General features: G+C 41.6%; 1 protein-coding gene across 1 annotated transcript in view; it reads left to right on the top strand.

The window, feature by feature from the left end:
• The first annotated feature begins 1,009 nt into the window (after positions 1–1,009).
• Positions 1,010–20,909, top strand: part of LOC111144527 (vascular endothelial growth factor C) — a 101,828-nt gene continuing 81,928 nt past the window's right edge. Inside the window, exon 1 of the mRNA XM_022498847.1 lies at positions 1,010–1,214. Within this exon, the coding sequence (XP_022354555.1) occupies positions 1,062–1,214 (153 nt within the window). The 5' untranslated portion in view covers positions 1,010–1,061. The remainder of the gene's footprint in view (positions 1,215–20,909) is intronic.

Here is a 20,909-nt window from a genome sequence, read left to right as displayed (position 1 = left end):
CGAGGGGCTCCTGAGCACTCATCCCGATAGCCCGCCCTGCCCTCTGAGCTCTCCCGGGGTGCCCGGCTGCACACGAAGCGACCCACAGGCAGGGAAAGAGGGGCCCGCGGCGGGGTCTCCGCCATTGCGAGGACTTGCCCTCGGACCTCCTGAAACCCCGGGACGGCTGGCAAACCTCGAGCGGGGGCGCAGGGGGCGAGGCGCCCCGGGCGCCGGGCAGGAGCCGGGCAGAGGCCGAGGACAAAGGGTCGGCCGGCCTTCCCCGGGACGCCGACCCAGGCGCGCTCCGCCCGGCCCCGCGCCGCCCGCCTGCCCCCGCTGAACTTGCCCCCCGGGCCGCGCTCCCGGGAGGGGGAGGGGAGAGGGGAGGGGACGCGGGGCGCCGGGGCGGAGGCGCGGGCCGCAGGGAGCGCGAGGAGCGCTTCCGAGGGAAAGTGAGAGGGGAGGGCGGCCGGGCTCAGCACGCTCCCTCCCTCGGCCGCTTTCTCTCACATAAGCGCAGGCAGAGGGCGCGTCAGCCATGCCCTGCCCCTGCGCCCGCCGCCGCCGCCGCTCGCCCCGCGCTCCGGAGCCGCCCGCGCCGCCGAGCTCCCCGGCCTGGCCGCGCGGCGCCCCGCCGCCCTCCTCCCGGCCGCCGCTCGCTGCACCGGGGAAGGGGAGGGGAGGGAGGAGGGGGCCGCGGGCTCGGGGGGGGTCGGAGGGGCCGAACAGCGCCGAGGGGGTCGGCTTTGCCCCCCTCGTGCCAGAAAGCGAAAACAGAAAGGCGAACCGAGGAGCCGTCCCCTCTCGCCCTCGCCTCACCTCGCCGGCCCCGAATGCGGGGAGCTCGGACGTCCGGTTTCCTGTGAGGCTTTTACCTGACCCCGCGCCCCTCCCCGGCACTGGCCGGGACCGCGCCGCGCCGCGTGGGGAGCGCCGAGCCGCGGACCGCTGCCGCCGCCTCCGGCCGCCCTCGGGGGTCGCCGGCGGCTCCGCGCGCAGGGAGCGCAGCGTCGCGGGGGCGCCGCGCGCCCACCCCGCCCCCACCGCGGCCCGGCCGCCGCGCTCCCGGTCCTTCCACCATGCACTTGCTGGGCTTCTTCTCTCTGGCGTGTTCCCTGCTCGCCGCTGCGCTGCTCCCGGGTCCGCGCGACGCGCCCGCCGCCGCCGCCGCCGCCGCCTTCGAATCGGGACTCGGCTTCTCCGACGCGGAGCCGGACGCGGACGAGGCCCAGGTAGGTGCGGGGCCGCGCGCGCCGGGGCCGGCCTGGGAGCGAGTGCGGGGGCGCTGCGGTGTTGGGGGTCCCGGGGACCCCGGAGCCGTGCGGAGCGTGGGGTGCTGTTCCACCTTCTGGGCGTTGCATCCAAAGTTAACCGAGCTGCCCGCACGCTTCCTGGGAGAAAAGTTTTCTTCTCCTGGTTTTTTGCAGTGGAGTTGTTGCTAAGTCGGGAAGCAAAGTCAGGAGAAAGCGGCAGCCGCCGAGGCGGCGGGTGATAGAGATCGCAACCTGCTGGGAGCGGTCCCCGCGGGTGCACCCGGCGGGCTTGAGCCCTCGCGGGGCGCGCGGCTCGGGGAAGCCCGGGTTCGTCCGGTCGGGACGGCTCTTCTCTTCCCCCATCAGATCAGTGGGCGTCCACGCAGCTCCGGGGGCTGGGGCGACCCGTCATCCGAGGTTTGTTTTCCCGGAGCGTTACTCTTACTCGGAGCACTGGGCGTTTTTAGGGAAAGTGTAAAAGGAATGTAGTCACCGGCTCGGGGCTCAAGACGTGAGATTCACTTGGAGAAGTTGGGCAAAGCACGATCGCATGTAGATCACAATCGGGCATGACTTTTCGACTTCATAAACTCTGCGTTTCTGAAGTGCGCTAAAGTACTGAAAAGTAAGGTGGATAGTTTTGTTTATTAAGTAACAGAGGGTTTAACCCTTTGCCAGAAAATGTTGCCAAGGTACTTTTGAGATATTCTGATTTTCATACAGGAGTGACTGTATTTGTGCCTACTTCTGCTCTTCCAAAATGTGTACGTAAAACGTTCAGCTCTGACATAAGGGTGGATAGTGTGCTGAACAGAGTTTGGGAACTCCCAGAGAAGTTTTATATTCCACATACTGTGGGAGCCTCCTTTCAAAGGCGTGCAGAGCCCCTGACTGGGTCCAGAATGCAGCGCTTTATTTCACCCCTTGGCCAGTGGTGTGTGACTGTCAGCTGGGAGGTGACTTGATGAACATATGTTGAATGTGTAGAAATTGAATTGCCTCCACAGTTATATTTTGAAATAACGTTTTACGATGGAGAAGACTAAAAAAAAAAAAATCAAACTACCGTTAAACTTTAAATTTGGGGGACAAATTATTTTAAAAAAACAATTCGTAATTATATATGGGTCAAGGGAAAGAAAACCTTGGGAGGAAAAAAATGTTAAATTGCAGAACAGAGTGTATTATGTGATTTGTAAAATAATTTTCAACACAAATACTTAATGTTGGTAGAACTATTATCATGAGAATGTCTCCCTGTGTTTAAATGCCACAAAAAACGTAACATTAGACCCACTTACACTTCCTGTAATTTGAATGCCTTGGATTTAATGATATCTGTTCACTTTCTGTCTCTGCAAAGTCAAATTATTAAAAGTATGACTTAGTAAGGCAACACCCAGAGAGGTGGCTGGTGAAGAGATCAGGTAACCTCTTTGAGAGCAGGTTATTACGTGTGGTAACTTACTTGAGTTTGCAGGAGGAAAGTGTGAAGAAGGAAGTAAAATGAGAAGTCTTTCCTGATAAGCCAAAAGCCTGTGTGGGAGTCACTCACTGCTGGGTCAGCCTTGAATGACTGTGCCCATGTGTGCACATGCATGTTTGTTTTGTATGGGTGTGCGTTTGGAGGTTAAAGTTATTTTTCATCTTCAAAATCATCTTCTTCGGTGATGTAATCAAGTCTTTCTTTGGCTGTAAAAATCTTCACGTGCTTTTATTTGCTTTTCATATTTAGCCATCTTTTATATCCCGCATGGTGAATGCGAGTTGATATTCTGTATGTGACAGGGACTCTCTTCCACTTGAAGCATCACTTTAAGTCTCTGGGTTCTGCAGCCCCTAAGACAGTATATTATTTCTGCACCAAAATGTTCTTCATTGGTCGAGTGGAGCCTTGACGGGGCAAGCGTCATTAATGCCTTTCGTGAAGTTGCTGGCTCCTTGCCATGGTCCAGAGACTCCATGTCTCTCCCTAGTGGCCTAAACAAGTGGCTCATGAGGAGGTAAAGCTGGGAGAGGAACTGATTGTTAACTTCCTGTGCGCTACAGAAACCCCACCCCAAGAAGAGATTTCAGAAGGTAAATAAGAGACACTAAATATACAAAATCTTCGATAAATGCAGAGTTTTGGTAATTGACACTTAGGAAGTATTTTTATAGTGTTTAAAAAAAAATACAAAACAGGTCACAAACTATAAACCGAGCTTAGCCATCCAGTCTTTCACCACACTGCCCCCAAAGCCATACAAAAAATGGGAGGTAAAATCGCATACGTGAACAAGCATATACAAACATATATATCATATACATCCAAGCGCATATGAACAAGACTCCCTTGTCCCTTGACTTATATTTATTAGGTTCCTCTTTTCCTGGTTATGTGACTTACTAACAGATCCCAGAATGTTTCCCTGAAGGATCTTAGTACAAGCAAGCCAACATGAGAAAAGTATGGCAGGCAAAGTACTGCCTATTATATAATTAAAATTATATAATTAAAGTATTATAAAATTATAATATTATATAATTATTATATAATTAAAATTAAGAGGAACTATTTAAAATTATCGTCTAACTCAAAAACCTGCAAAACCTAGCAAGAGCACTAGATTGCTAAATACAATTGCTAGATTTGCCAACATGAGATTGTGTAGCATTCACTCTGATTGGTTGGAATTGAGTTTTTATTTTAAAAGAAAAAAAATTGTTTATCATGAAAAAAGAGAGAATTACAAGTAGTATACTTTTATTCCAAAAAGGGGTTTAGCAGGGAGTATTTATACATTATACATTATATATCTTTATATAATTTATATAAATATATGTAATATATATAATAACTTATATAAGTACATTATACATCTTTATATATTTTAGAGCAATGAATTCAAGGAGAACATGTCTTATGTTGCACATGCCTGTGTTAAAGATCAAAATCAACAAAAGAAGGCTTAAAGGTTTATAATGTCTCAATTAAGGGAATAGTCTAGATCAAGTATTATTGAATGAGCAAATATAACTTGTTTTGTTTTACATAAATAACTTTAAATAATCCTACTTTACAATTTAAATGCAAAAAAAGATTATTTTAATCTTAACACTAATTGCTTTAATGAGAATAGCTGTTTTAAATTAAAATAGTAAAAGAACATATGGTTTATGGTTACTATCACAGAAAACTTCCTAATAATGGTAACTAGTTTGCAACATGCCAGATTTTCTTTCTCCACTGTTTATAATTCTCCATACTTTTGTTCTTGTTTTATTTGTGTTTACTGTTTCAAATTAATCAGTGATGATGTTTTTCAACAAAACATGTGTGGGTTAACTGTATTAGAATTCCCTAGAGGTCTTTAAATTTTTTCCCCTTACCTAAGACCAACCAAATCTCTAGGTTTGGGCCTTGGAATATACATTTAAACTAACATCCTAAGTCATTCTCAAGCATAATGACAGTTTTAGAATCACTGAACTATGGTATGTAACAATGACTAATTTCATGGGTTTTGCCATCTTCATTATGTAACTGTTGAGTTTGCAGGGTAATCTGTTAGGCAGAGGGTATCTTAAAAGACGTAAGCCATTTTTCCTCTTTTCGAGGAGCATACAGCTCAGATAGAAAAAATAAAGGCTTAAGCACAAAAATACTGTGAAGTATTGAGGGAATAGTCCCAGAGCATCGTCTGTGTCCTGAAGTTTGCACAAGAGAGTCATCCACGTGGCCTAGAGTGCCTTGACAAGAGGCAGAACTTGGGCTGTAACTTGGGTGAGAATTTCCAGCACATGACTAGACTATATCAAGCATGGGGATCCCATTTGGGTCGTGGATGGGGTGAGAAGGTGAGAAGGCAAGGGGTTATATAGAATAACAGTGAAGAATCTTAACTATGAGTAAGTTTTTAGAAATGGTTGTGGTCACGTCACGTATGACCCAAGCCACTTGAAGGTGAGTTATGGAGGGTGATTCATGCTCTGAGCACCTGAAAGACACAGGTAATAAGAGAAGTTTTGAAATCATTCTGGGACTGATTAGAAGTCATAAGGACTTGCTGGGGACATGGTCTAGTGAAGAAACAACGACAGTATTCTAGAAGGGAAGTGATGTATAGAGCAGAGTTGAGGCAGCAGGAGCGGAAGTCAAAGCTGTCACAGAGAAAGAACCCATAGATTTGTGGACTCATTCACAAAGAAGATGAGGGAGTAGAAGAAACGAACCTTGGCATCAATACTTTAATCGTAGGGCAGCGTGGGTCCTCCTTGCAGGTTTAGGGCACTGCGGAGAAGAGCAGAGACTGGTTTTCAGGGATCCATGATGGATGACGACAGCATGATTCTGTAAATCGCTTAAGATTTTACTAGTCTAAAAACTCTTTGGAGAAGCAAAATAAGCTTTACAAATTAACATCCCATTGGAGGAAAATCATTGCCTAGGATCAAAAGGACTTAAACTGTGTAATATCCTTAAAGTATGTGAGCATTTGACAAGTACTATTACAATCCTGAAAGGAAAATTAACAGTCTGCATATCCTACCGCTCTGCATTGAAAATGGAGAGGTAAATTTTATTCCACTAAATTAGGCTGTAAGCGCAACTATAATACATAGTCATTGACTTGCGGCCTTCTCTGTGCTTCATGTCGCAGGACCCGTGACATTTCTCGGATGTTCTGCAAATGTCCATACTCTCTGGCAGCAGTCTTTAGAAAGGGGTTCAATAGTAGGGAAATATGAAATGTCTATGAAAGTGGAGACCTATGAACTTTCTTGTCTTCACCTCACTCCACATCAATTTATGTCGGAGGCCCAGAGTTTCACTCCCTAAGAGCCCCTTTCTGAGGAGGGCAAAGGATTACATAATGGAAGGATTGGGTTTTTGTCCCCTTTTCCCAAGCATCTACACTTTAATGTCACATCTACAGTTTTATGATTATGAATTGCCTTAGAGTGTATGGTTAAGCGTTTTGTCAGCCTCCTCTCTTGGAAAAGATTTCTGACCCAACTCTGAGTGATGCTGGTTATCTATGGTTTGGGACATAAAAGAGCTCAATTCCTCTTTCCTTTGGGTTTCACTTCTTTGAATTTGTTCTTCTGAATTCAGGACACCTGATGAACAGTCATTTGTTCAAGCATTGATTATCATCAAGATTGCTTTGTCGGAAGCACTTCTTGGTATCAGCCGCACAGCTTTAGGGCTGGTGGGTCTCTTTTCTTGTCTGTCCAAGTTGACCTGAGACCGTAGAGGGTGGTGGACTGGGGAGACTGCTTTCTGCCCTTTCGGTTCAGCGGCTCTTGAGGTGAAGGTCTTGGCCTCCTGACCAACATGGGACCAACCAGGAGTTCTGTCTCACAGCTCTTGCTAGGATGTTTTGGGACTCAGAGGCTGGTGGGAGAGCACAGAAGGTTGCCTGTGCCCCTGGCACTGGTGTTTTGGGCAGCTATCAGGGTATTTGCAGGTTCATATCACTCCCTGGGGACCGTGCAGATGTCTGTGTGTTGAGGAGGCATTCACACGATCATTAGATCTTCTCTGTAACATCCTCAGCATCTCTGTGTGCCCTGCACTGTGCCAGGAGCTGTTCAAGTTCAGTTTGTTTTTCATTACGTCTTTCTGAGATGGATGTTATTTTATTTCATTAAAGATAATAAGCCCAAGGCTTAAATGACTTAGCTGGGAGCGGGGATAGAGCTTTCTTTCTTTAGTTTCTCTTTTTAAAAAAAGCTTCTGCAGCACTTATTTTAGAAAAGTGTGAACATGGGTTTAGGCCTTCTGGATTTGTGAAAGGCCCATGACCATAGATAGTCTTTTCTTCCTGCAAGTGGTAGCTGTGGGCAAGAAGGCAGAGAGAAGAGGTACTCTGCACATGGGGCCTATCCACTTACATTTATTTAAGTCCCAGTTCCCTTACAATTGGACAACTTTCCTCCAAGCCTTACCATATGGTGCCCCCTCCGATGAAAAGGTGGTCATACATGGCCTGAATCCATAGTAGCATTGCAAGAATGCGTGCGTAACAAGAATTCTTTTTTTTTTTTAATTTGACAGAGATCACAAGTAGGCAGAGAGGCAGGCAGAGAGAGAGGAGGATGCAGACTCCTCGCAGAGCAGAGAGCCCGATGCGGGGCTTGATCCCAGGACCCTGGGATCATGACCTGAGCCGAAGGCAGAGGCTTTAACCTACTGGGCCACCCAGGTGCCCCCATAACAAGAATTCTAACCGGAATTCCTATCACACAGTTTTTCTAAGTTGCTCTAATGCAACCTCAGTGGAAAGATTATGGTTTTACCTATTCCCAGTGACCTTTCAGGAATAACTGGATTTGGAAAGAACGAACTGTGGTTGGTAGAAGGATTCAGGTCGTTGGACTTCCGGGCGTGCGTTGTTGCATCTTGTACCGGTTACATTATTTCCAGTCGGTGTTCATTCTATAAATACTACCTAGTCCTACAGTTGTTGCAGAAGGCACATTTGTGAGTTCAGATCTGTATAAATTGTGAATTAAGGTATCATTGATTTTTCACGTTAGAAAAAGACACGATAGTTCACTGAATGATGATAGTTCATTGAACTTACATGATTCAAAAATTTACAGTAAATATTATAAATTTGTCTGTATAATTGTTTCTTCTGAAATTCCCTCATGTAAATTATTCAGCTGCTTCCTATCATTAGTAGACTCACTCTTTTTCAGAGTTTGTAGTTTAGCTGTAAGAGAAAGAAGACATTGTCTTTATTACTGGGCATCCATCATAAAGTCAATCAAACGGATGCCTTGAGATGCCTATCATTGGTACATTCTTGCTGTGTCCTGGTACTGATCGTGCACCAGTGGCTTTCAAATGTGAGGGGGCATTGGTGCAGTTCTGAAATCCAAAAGCTCATTTTCATAAATCACTTGGTCCTGTAACCCTGATCTGATCTAACAAAAGGTTCTTTATAGTATTTATCATCTAAATTTGCATATTTCTAATTTCATTAAAGACATAGTAATGTATTTACTGATGAGATCAGCCTTGCCGGGAGTTGGTTGTATGTTGGTTACGTATAAAATGTATATGCAGGCACTGGGTTTTCTGAAGGATTCTGTGATCTGAAGTTAGCGCAGCCCCCAGGGCAGGGGTACGGGATTGGATAGGAGAGCAGTTCTTTCCCAGAGGCTTCCCCCAGTTCCCTGATTACCTCAGTGACCACCCGGAGGGGAAACTGAGGGACTCGGGAAGGAGGTCACAGTGATGCGCTAACTCCACTTCCCTGTTAGGATGAGATTTATGGATTTCTGACTCCACAGTCTCCTACTCGAATCTACTTCACTTCAGGAGCATTTTAATGAATTCTCACCGACGGCAGCTTTGACCCTAAGCAGGAAATGACAATGGGGTGAGTGAGGCGTACAGTGCGGGGTGATTCCTGTCTGTAACAAGCATGTGATCCTTCGTGAGGAACGAGAAGCTTACTCACTTAAAATACCAAAAATGGGCTACACCGTAAATGCAGACAGTGTCAGAGCTGTTATAAGCAAGTCTCCTGATTTACCAGAAATTGTTGGGGAAGCCCCTGGCGGCTGCATGGACAAGCATGGAAAGGCTGGACTGGCGTTCGGTCAGCGGCAGAAAACAAGTGGATGCTGGTTACAGAAACAAAGGAGGGGGGCATCTGGGATACTGAGAGCAAAGCAAAGAGGCAGGAAGGCCAGTGCAGGCAAGAGGGGGTTGGGGAGGTGAGTGGGGAGTGGACCGCTTTGGCTGAGGTGTCCAGAGCTGTAAGGGAAACCGAGGGGAATCTTGTAGAAGGTGTAAGAAACCAAGGAGCAGGACCTAATTTGGAACTTGGCTGAAAGCAATAGGACCACTGCAGATACTTGAGTGATAGGCTGAAACGGGTGTCTTAAGGAGCTTAATTGGGTATCATTGTACAGAAGTGTCTAAAAAAGAGAAGTAGAAACTGGCCACAAGCTTCCCCGGAGCCATTTTCAGCTGCAGCCTTCCTTGAAGCGTCTGTCACTGCCTAGCTCTTCTCATTCCATGGGCCACCCATATATGGTATCTGAGCTCCACTATATGCTCCTGATTATTTCTGATGGATAGTGAAGACCACTGCGGACTTATGTAAGCACCCATCACTGCACTATCTGGAAACATTTATAAAATATATTAATAACAGACATTTTTTCTATTATGGCTCACATTCCAAACAGAGCAAGCAGTGTAAACTGTGGTCATGATTAGTTACACACATACACACACACACACACACACACACACACATTCTGCTCCCCTTTCTCCACTCCCCCCCAAACTTAGTCACGCTTCAGACTGCCAGCCATGGCTTCTGTATTCTTTCTCACCTAGCTAATTATTTTTGGACATCCACTGAAAGAGAATTAAAAAAAAAAATCAGAGTATATGCTATTATATTCCCTATAGCCTATACACTGATTTGTAGTTCAGCTAGCAATTAAGGAGCTAGAAAGTGAGGTGAGAGAGAGATTGATAACCTTGAAATGTCCTAGCAGTCTAGCAGTTCCTCCTTTTTTTTTATTTTTTTTTTAAAGAGGCCTCTATCCCCAGTGTGGGGCTTGAACTCAGGACCCTGAGATCAAGAATCACATGCTTCACCAACTGAGCCAGCCAGGCACCCCAGCAATTCTTTTTAAAATCTGCTTGCAAATATTCCTACCAACAGTAAGACTAGGCAGGGGAGAAGCAGAAATGAGGTATCAAATTCTGTAAATTTTTGTTAAATAGATAGATTTCATCATCAAAAACACATCACAGACCTAAGTACTGTGGTCCTAGACATCTGAAGTAACTGTGATAGTCTTCAGAGTGATTCTCCAGCACCTTCCACCTAATTTATTATATTTGTACTATAAGCTTACTGACAATTTTCCTGACTTCTTAAATATGGAAAGGGGAGGTAATATTGATATTTGATTTTGAGAAAGTTGGGGAAAATCTACAGTGTCAAATCCCTCAGTGTACGGAGGCTACGTGTTGTAGATTGGCTTAGAATGTGTTTCCACATCTCCTGTGTGCTCCGTGGGTTTGTGTCTTTCCTTGAGTGTGACAGCTCTGGTAGGTGGTGATGGTCATCCCCTGAAGTGCCCTGTACTTAAGTCATAGCTGAAAAGGATTCTGGTCCACACAGGAGTGTTATAATGCCATATAATTTCATATGACCTCATCCTGAATACTTCAAAGCTTTAATGCTTTATGTTTTTTTAAGATTTTCTTTATGTACTTAAGAGAGAAAGATGAGAGAGAGAGCGCGAGCGAGCATGAGCCTGGGGAGAGGGAGAGGGAGAAGCAGACGCCCCGCCGAGCAGGGGACCCAGTGTCCCTGATGCAGGGCTCCATCCCAGGACCACAGGACCATGGGCTGAGCTAAAGGCAAGACGCTTGACAGACTGAGCCACCCAGGCGCCCCAAAGCTTAAATACTCTAAAATTTAAATCTCTATTAAAGAAACAGACTGATGTTGCTACTTCAGTGTGTAAACCTCTCAAGTCTGTATATTATTAATTGGCATAAGAGAAATAAAAATATACATTCTAAATTTACAAGGAAACCATTCCAGAAGATCTAAAATATTAAAAATACCATTTCAAAAAATAAAATATAAAGAAAATTTAATGGTAGAATGTTAAACACGAGAGGTAAACTTGTGTAAATTTGTTTGGAAAAAACGTAATTGCCCTGCTTCTTTGGGGCATTCTTCCAGAATGGGAACCAGCAAAGTCTGTGCCGTCGTTGAGATGAATCATGGAGTAGATACTTTACTTCTAGGGCGTGTCTGATTTACTTGAGTGCCCTCGTTTGTCATAGGAGTTGATTTTGTTTGAAGGTTCTGTTTACTGGTTCGCCAGACGGTCAGTAAACACTGTGACTTTCATGGTGCAGAAACTTGATGGTGATGGGGGTGGGCAGTGTAGGAGGTGGCAAGCAGACAAGGAAGAGGAAATTCAAAATGAGTGGTATAGACAGATTCTGGCTCTTCAAGAGCTAACAATATGTTATTTCTTCAATAACATCTTGAAAGTTTACTTCCTTAGGTTCAAATACAGATGTTAGTTGAAGTATTCTAGGAACTTTTGATCAGAAACCGTATTTCTAAACTGAAAATGTATTTCTGACTCAATCTAAACCAAAAGATAAGGCAGACACTAGATTTTCAGCCTATTTGTAAATGAATAAAGAATTAGATAATACATCATCTATACAAATCCATACATATCCATGTGGATTATCTATACAAATCTATCTGCAGATACTGCTGTCATCTTGTTTTAAACTGATTTTCCATATCTTTATTTCAGGACTGGAACTGTATGCCGTGATATAAAATGCACTTTATATTTTAAGTTCCATTCCATTTTCAAATTTAAAGTGTAATGTAATTTTCTTCACAGTCATTTTTATTCTCATGCTGTTTTTTTTTTTTTTCTGTTAAAAGTACCATACTTATGTTTTTTGGTCAGAAACAAGATTAAAATAACATCGCATATTTAATATTCCTTTCTATGTGGAGGAAACATTCGTGAAATTAATAAGACTTCCAATGTGAAGGACTTGAAATAGATGAAAAGTTTCTAAAAGGAAAGAGCACATTTGACATTGTGGTTGTTCTGGAAGCTTCTCACATATATGAATGGGTGCCCCTGGGAGAAAGGCCACACTCCTGGGAACTGGCCTGGAGGGGGGGGAGGCTGACTGCTTATCCCTTTCTCAGCCAACTAGTGTTCAAAGGTTTAATGCCTTTTTTTTCTGATAGCAAAAATAATTATCTTACTAAGAGATGTGTTGGTAAGAGCCCTATAAGCTTTCCTCAAGATAATAGTGCATTTTCTGCTCTTTACGTTGTTGCACGGCGTCTTTTCTTCTGATGCCCCCTTCCCTCCCCTCAAAACCAATTGGGGATAAACTTGACAAACAGGAAAATGGCCCCGATTCTCTTTAACCCAAGTGACCACACGACTGCCATGAATCTTTGGGTGGAATTACTATAATCTGGAAAGGGGGACTGTTACTTCTTCTCATTTAGATTCCTTGGAAGTAGCCAGTTAATCTCCAATACCAGACGTGAGGCCATCCCAGACCACCGTGCTTTACTTTATTACAGTATCCTTGCCTGCGTGGAATATTTTTAATTCTTTCTTTGTTTGCATCTGTTGTGTGTATTTAGTTATTTTGCCCATCTTAATGCCCTCTTCTGAGTCTATGTTTTGAAAAATGGAATACTTATTTAGATCCATGTTTGCTTATGGGTCATGACACTTAACGACTTCCCTAAAAAACAAACTAATTCTTTTGTCTCAGAGCCAAATTTAAATTTGGGGACGATTGTGAATCATTGTTTGTTCTCTTTGAATCCTAGGGCTTAAAAAAAAAAATTGGTGGCCATCCATGCTGAATTAGAATTTTACTAAGGCCAGAATTACTCATGAGTCATGACCATCACACTTAAAATTCGGTAATTTGAAGCTGCTTTAGATACACAGATTAAGCAAATAATGATGTTATACAGTTTTGTGCAAATTATTTTTTCCTCCTAGACATTCATAGCAGCAGAGTGTGCTCTTTTGGAGACCCATTCTCTTTTATTTTAGAAAAACGCACCCTTGTGTCATGGCCCCAGGAGCACAACATAATTATATTACCGTAATGTAGCATATGGAGACACCTACCCTAGTAAAGGAGAGATGAAAATACTTAAAATCAGTGTTAACTTTCTCTGCCATGCTTATTTGACCATGCAAGCCCTTCTGCATTCTTAAACTGGGGGTGATGTTAGTGTGACTGCCTCAAGCTTCCTCTACCAGAAAATATCTAAACTCTTGCCTTCATAAGCCAAGTTTTTTTTTTTTTTTAACTTGATTTTAACTTTATTACACCTCTGTAAAGTGTCTGCAGTATGGCAGGAAGGAGAACAAACATGCCTGATTTGCCTTCACTAATAGTTCTGCCCCTCTCAGGGCTGACTGTGGGTTTTCTCCCCCCTGGGTTGTTGCAGATCAATATAAATTTGACTTTCTGCCCCAAAATTAAAATGGTTAACTTAAACTCTAAGATATTTATGTATGAGATTAAATCTGTGATACTCAGACGAACCGTAGGCTATGCCATATGCACTGTGTGTGGCACGTTAAGTATTAAATGCTTGCTTTGGACGCCTGGGTGGCTCAATTGGTTAAGCCTCTGCCTTCAGCTCAGGTCGTGGTCCTGGAGTCCTGGGATCAAGTCCAGCATCAGGCTCCCTGCTCAGCAGGGAGTCCACTTCTCCCTCTGACCCTCCCCACCTTGTGCACACGTGCTCTCTCTCTCAAATAAATAAATAAAATATTAAAAAAAGAAAATAAATGCTTGAGTAGCAGAAGGGTTATAAATGAGTTTTAACAGATAAGTCTGTGAAGTGCCAAACAGTTGCTATTCATCTGAACTTTAAGAGTTCCAGTTAAATATTTATGTTTAAAACCTTTCAATTTTTCACAAAATGTCACAACCTATCATAAACATGGATTTCAATACCTGTTACTATGGTTGTCATTTAGACTGACGGGTACTTGACTCTCTTATGTTGCATGATTTCAGGAGCAATACACTGAACATTGTTTTCCATACTTATGTGTAGTCTTTTCCAGAACAGTTTCTAGTTTTCTAAGCCTAAGCTTAAACTCTTACCATTTTAGTTAATTAAATGCATTTTTTTTTTCCTGTCTGGGTGCTTTGCTTTCCCCCTGACATAAGTAGGTCTGTCCTACGTGCAATAATTCCAGGATCATAGTCTCCTTTGAAAGTTACCGAAACTCCCGATTAAGGATTAATATTTCAGTCCAGTGCAAATTACCGCACTTGATAATGTGCTCTTGGGTGCCGATAGATACGGTAACATTCTTTTATGAACCAAAATTTCAGACACGTGACACATACTCTTTCTGATAAATTATACAATCTTTTCCTTTAGTCCATCTTTCTACTCTAGTGTAATATTTTGCAGTTAAATATTTTTAAACACTTTAGACAACTTTTGCTCATTACAAAATAACTACATCTGCCACTTGCCAAGAGTTTTTCATTGTTTACATCACCTCGTACTACAGTATATAAATGGCATATAAATGGTGTTCTGTGAAGATTGGTAACATTTTTAGTGAGGGTAGATTTTCTTAGAGTAAATTTAAATTTGAACTTCAGTGTTTTGGAAGACCAGGTTCCAGGTTCTGCTGTCTTTGCCCCTCAGTACATCTTCCCACTATTTTGATGCAGAAATGATGCTGTTACATTGCAGTCGCTTCAATTTTCATGTACCATTAGCTGGTTTGTGGCTTGGAAAACTTAGTACCTATACTGCGTCCATAAATACACATGTATAAACAGCATGTCGACGGTATGTGCATTTAGAGTGAAGAACCAGAATTTTTTCCAGACTTTTGGTGCTTTTTTTTTTTTTTTGGTGGCAACATGTATAAATTTATCATAGTTTTGTTAAGCCGATTTATGCTCTTGCTGCAATTTGAAATCAGAAAATTTTCGAGGATGTATATAGGATTTATAACAACAACAAGAATATTTGAAAATGAGACACTCGGGAAATTGAGAAGGTAAGTTCCTCCTCCAAAACGAGGGTGTTTTGGATCAGACCAGATGTTTTGCAGCAGGAATTGGAGCTGAAATATAACTGGGTCATGTTTAGTTATCAAAAGTTGACTTAAATGAGACTGGTAATTAAAGAGGAGTGTAGTTTACATTAGCCTTTGTAATGTTTTAGTTGTCAGCAAAATAACTTGCTCTTAGGGCCAGGTGCTTTAGTCAAAATTATTGAATTGGGTAGTTCCTACTTGAATCAACATCTGATTATAATAGATGTCATAGCACTAAATACTGGCTTAATGATGGTTGGAGGAAAAAATGCTTGTTTCCTTTGATTTAGGTCATCTTAAGGAATAGTTTTCCCTCTGGTAGCATTCCTTTCTAGAAGAAGTTCCTGTTCACTTGCTTTCTTCGTGTCTGTCTGTGTGTGTGTGTAGGTATGTGGCATTTTCTTTGTCACTTCCAATTATAATTGTAAACAAATATCAATAGAAATTCTTTGTAACCCAGCATGGTTTAGTCATCAGACTCACCAGCAAATATGTCTACTGTGAGAAAACAGCGTCGGCCACAGCTAAATCACCAGCATGTAAAGTCATACTGTCTGTCCTCTGCTCCCTACTCTTTTTTTTCCTTGTGTATGTACTATTCTGGTTAAATTTCAATATTTTGGTGATTATAATTGTGGGCAGAATAAAAATGTATGTCATTTTGAACTGCACAGGAAAAGACATCAAGTTCTTAGATTTGAAGAATTATTTAGAATTACAGCTTCAAGCAGAGTTAACTCAAAGAACTAGATGTCTAGGCACATTCTGCCTACAAATGGATACCTTACGTATACCGAGAGTAACTGTTAAATCTGTATCTGTCTCTTTATAAAATTGATTAATTGGTTCACCAAGTAGTTATCACCTTCCATGCATCAGTATTTAAGATATTAAGTAATACCTGAGGGAAACAATGCTAAAAAATTCTAAGATGTAAGCTTTTATATGCTCAAAGGTGTTGTATATAATAGTGACTCTTTTTTTATGGGACAGTTTTCTTGTACTCAGTTAAGATTTATAAACTTACTTCGTAGCTTTCTTTGGAGATAGCATTGCCATAGGATAGTTCTGGCCAATGAAATATAAGACAGACTCTAGTAAAGATTTATGGAGAAACTTTTATGGTAAGTTTTCTGATAAGACACTTTTCTGATAAGACACTGCTTTTCTTCCTGTTTTGCTTTCTTCCCTGGGAATATGAAAATATTGCTTATAATAAAAAAATACTTTATGCTTATCAAAAGAACACTTTAAGACTTCTGTGGACTAAAATTTTTATAATTATTAATGTAAGCATGTGGCCATGGAGTGACTTTCTAAATTTGCACAATGTCTTCCATCTGTTGCCCCTCGAGTTAAAATAATTTGTATCTTTATTTCCAACATTTTTTGCATGGCTGATGGATTCTCTTAAAATGTTATTTATGTTCCTATTACTTTAAGAAACCACATTGAAAATAAATAAAAATTTTGTCTATGGAGAAAGTCTATATGTCTTGTCCCTTCTCACCGTTAGAAGTGTTACTAGCTTGGGAGTGACTCCTAACCAACTCTAAGTGTTTGGAAGGTGGTAGCTAGGGAGAAGAGAGATAGAAAATTCTCCTGGGATTTAGAGAGAGAGAAAGTGAGAGAGAGAGAGAGAGTTTTGGATGAGAAGTCTCAGAAGTGACAGGGAAAAAATGTGCAAACAAGAAAATATTTTCATATCTTCATTCAGATTAATGAACAATTAAATACCTGGACTGTGCAAAAATTGTGTTTGATTCCAGGCCTTTACAAGCCTGAATTTGTCATCATTGCATCAAGATGGGAAATTAGGAAAGCATGCTAATTTAAATTTAAAGCAGCTGGAAATATAATACATGGCATTGAGGCCCATCTTCTCATCTGTCAACAAGTGCTTACAGATGCCACATGGACGATTTTAACCGTAATTATAAAACTCAGTGGAATGTTTAGAGGTGATTCCAAGAATGTGATCGGCCAGCACACAGGGCACTCATTCTTAAGGAAAGCTCTGTCCAACACAAATTTTAAATGTATACAGCCCCTTCTAGATGGATGAAGAGTTTCAGCTTAACATGTGGGAGGGAGAATACCATCAAATAATATGAGTTGTAGAACCTCAGTTTACTTTTTCTAATAATGGTTTATTTATAAACACAATATATGTCTCTTTCAGTTAGAGTTGTGGGTTTTTTTGTTTTTGTTTTGTTTTGCTTTGTTTTTTCCCTTAGCTGTAAAATTATGGAGCTGGAGCCCCCAGGCCAAACTGTAGTAATCTGAAATGATTAAAGATTTTATACTTGACAGGCCTTCTCCCTGAAGGTTACTTGCTTCCCCTTGAAGCTGTGGATTTATTATCCTCCACTCCAGGGTGGGTAAATGTCTTAAATTCACTCTGCCACGTTATGTGCCATCTGGGGGATTGCTGGGCATTGAGTTAGCCTTATTCATACAGTGGACTGCCTGTCTATGCTCAAGGCACTCTGACCATATCTGGTCATTAAGTTGTGGTTCTACTCTGAGGCTGAACCGACTGATATCTAAGATATTCTTACCTGACAGTCTAGAGGCTACGAATCAAGACCTGTCGTTTGCAGGAAGCAACATTAAATAAAGTATGTGTTCTAATGTATTCCTTCAAGACTTCGTCCGGACCATGAAGTGTATTTTTACTTACCAAGCTTCTATTGGGATATTATTTTAATTTCTAGAATTGGTCATATTTTCCCATTTCTTGCTTCTTTGATATTTAAATTTTCAGTTTCATATTCTTTCATTTTACATCGTATAGCCATTTTATATCAGGATAATTGTTTGCCAGAAGAATAGTTTGACATGCCTCACATATGTAGACTACTGGCAAAACTAGATGTAGTTACTGAGTCTCAAACAAAGTGATTCTTCGATTTTTAGTTTCTGAAGTTATTAACTACACATTACCTGCTGGCATATTTAAAACCTAACACTTATAAAGTTAATTTTCACAATTATTAGTGAATTCAAATAATTCACAATATCAACCAAAATTCACATTTAACATTCAGCTTCCTCCTATTAAACATCATTTGATTAATTATATATTAAGTAGTCCTATGCCATAAATTATTCAAGAATTACAACTATTTGCATGTCATAAATCAACTGTATATTATGCACTACTGGTTTTATTTTTATTTTCTTTTTTCCTAGCAATGTGCTGGGAGCAAGTAAATTCCACAAGCAGAGTATACATACTTATCAGTTATCCAATATTGTAAAGAAACGAGGTTGTCTTTGTTTTAAGTGAATTTTCTGCACTCCTGCAAATAGTCCTTTTGAGTATAATACCTCATATTTTTATGGTGCTGAGTAAAGCAGGTTAAACATAACCTCATTTTAATAATTTGGCTACAAAATAAGAATTAAGGCTACTTCCCATTCATCCATTACTTACCACTTCTATTTGCAGTGGCCTTTGCACTTTTTAAAAAATTTGCTTTTATACTTGTGTTTTGTTTCCTTCTCCTAATGCTTCTGTACTTTTGTTCTTTGATGCTAAGAAGGTATTTTTTGTTTTTCGGTTTCTATTTTTTTTTATTGCTATGGCCACACCATAAAAGAATTTTATTTCGGCCTCTGCTGATCTCAGCAGCTACTTTAAGAGTATCTGTTAAAGTAGGATTTGGCTGTGTGTAACAAAAATCTAGCTGCAGTGGCTTAAGCAAACTAGAGTTTATTTTTCTCCCCAATGGGCTGTTAAGGACTTATGCAGCGTGGAGCTCCATTATGCTGTCAAAGTGACCAGCTCCTCTATTTTTCTCCACTCATAGACGCAACCGAGCTGCTTCCTCTCCAGCACCCTGTCTGATGTCCAGGAAGGAAGAATAAGGAGACAGGAAGTGGGTGCCTTAACAGAAAAGCAGTAGCTTTCTCAGAAATCCCTAGTACGTTTGCACTTACACTTACTAGAACTCCTTTGGCCATGTCCAGCTGCAGGAGAGGCTGAGAAATAAGGCGCATGCGACTTCAAACAACAGTAGAACTCTTGAAGGAAGAAAAGTATGGATTTTGAGTAGCGGTGTTTGTGACACCGTGTCAATATGATTTTTAGATCCCCCCCCACCAAATTTCTCACTTTTCCCCTCATGCCCGCAGTGTTGCTGTGTCCTTTACATACTTATCCGAAAGGTTAAAGTTATTTGAAGTACTGAGTTTTAAGTAATATGAATGTATCATGTACGAACTTTGACTCTTCAAAAGGTTTAAAAATCTAGTTTGGAGAGATGGTGCTTATAGGAAACATTTCTAGAACGTGAGCACTTAAACTTGCTAATTGTATTGGGTCAAATTAAGTGCAGTAGCAGAGAAGGGAAAAACTTGGAGAAGCTAATGTTCTTGAAAGATACCCAAGTAAGGTCGATTTCAGCGTAAGACAGTAAGGATTCCTCCGCACTGCTTATGCGTAGCCTTACTGTGCTCTGTACCATGCAGCTGTATTTGTGAGGCAGTTTGGTATTGATGGAGATTTCCAGTCTTCCTTTCCCTCGCACAGATCTGTCTGAAGAGTGGAGAACAGCTGTTGCCAGATGACAGGCTGCTCTGATAAGAGAAAATACCATAATCCCGATGGGACCGTGTTGATTTGCAGATAGCAACACCACGAGATAAGGATAAAAAACTAACCCTAGGACGGAGATGGGTGATTCAGATGGCTTCCCGCCACGGGTAAAGCTAGTGGTACAGACCCAGCTGCATGGTCCTCACAGAGGAAGAACAGATGGAGGGGGCACAGCATCTTCTCGTATGTTCTACAGTGCTGCTCTGTGGATGGCAGAGGAGCAGTGGGAAGGTGCTCATCAGATGGAAAAAAAAAAAAAAAAACACCCAAGATTATATAACAGGCCTTCATGTGCACCACCTTCAGTGGAATTCCCATAGCTTTTGGTTGAACTCGGTCTCCTACTCAACGAACTCAAGAATGTTGCTAAAGTAGGAGCCCAGTGATTTTTCAGGGGCAGTGGTCCAGGGGAATCTACGTGAGGATTAGATCATTTCAAAGCTGACAACATATTAGATGCATTCTTATTCTCTGTTTGGAAAGTCTGCACTGAAACTTGATGCCATTCTGCTTTCTCAGGGAAATACCCTATTCAGGTCAGTGGAAATAAGTTAGATTTGAAAAGAGACTTCATGTGTAGCCAAACAAACCTGCTAAATATATTTAGAAAATCATCCTAGTGACTAATATATTAAACTTTTTCCACAATAATAATGTTGGTAATATTAGGATTTACCCTTTTTCATTGGAAATAACTTGTCATGTTTGGAAAGAGGCTTTGTGGGTAGATGAATATACTCGCTAAATGTGTTTAGAAAAGATTTTTTTTTTAATAGTTCTCTTTTTTTTTTTTAAAGATTTTATTTATTTATTTGTCAGAGAGAGAGAGAGAACGAGCGAGCACAGGCAGACAGAATGGCAGGCAGAGGCAGAGGGAGAAGCAGGCTCCCCACAGAACAAGGAGCCCGATGCGGGACTCGATCCCAGGACGCCGGGATCATGACCTGAGCTGAAGGCAGCTGCTTAACCAACTGAGCCACCCAGGCGTCCCTAGAAAAGATTTTTACTAACAAAGTTTAACAAAAACAGCCTGTTGATTTTAAGCAATAATATTCATTGAAGTCTTTAGGTAGCTGGTTTTTTGTTAGTTTAACTTCTCTAAATATTTTCAATGTAACAGGAAAAGAGGAATAAAATCAGTTGTAATTGGAATTTTGAATGTTAAAGGTAGTTGAATTTTGTACTTCAGAATTACTTTTCAAGATCATGTATAATTATCAGATTTTTTAAAGTTGCCTGAAAACTTCTAATTAAGTAGATTTTCTTCCCAAGCCTTGTAGGAATATGTTTTATGGAATTTTTTTTTTTAGCATAGGTTGCCAGGAAATAGTATTTGGGGAAGTACAGGGACCCAGATTTGATTCTCAGATAATTTAAGTGTGCTTTCTGTAATCATTTTATTTTGTTTTCTTGTTGGAGGGCATAGGGTAGTATAA

This window comes from Enhydra lutris, unplaced genomic scaffold (genome assembly GCF_002288905.1).
Source record: "Enhydra lutris kenyoni isolate GAN:26980312 unplaced genomic scaffold, ASM228890v2 scaffoldscaffold11, whole genome shotgun sequence".
In the NCBI taxonomy this organism is placed as follows: Eukaryota; Metazoa; Chordata; class Mammalia; order Carnivora; family Mustelidae; genus Enhydra; species Enhydra lutris.
This window is presented reverse-complemented; position numbering and strand designations above follow the sequence as displayed.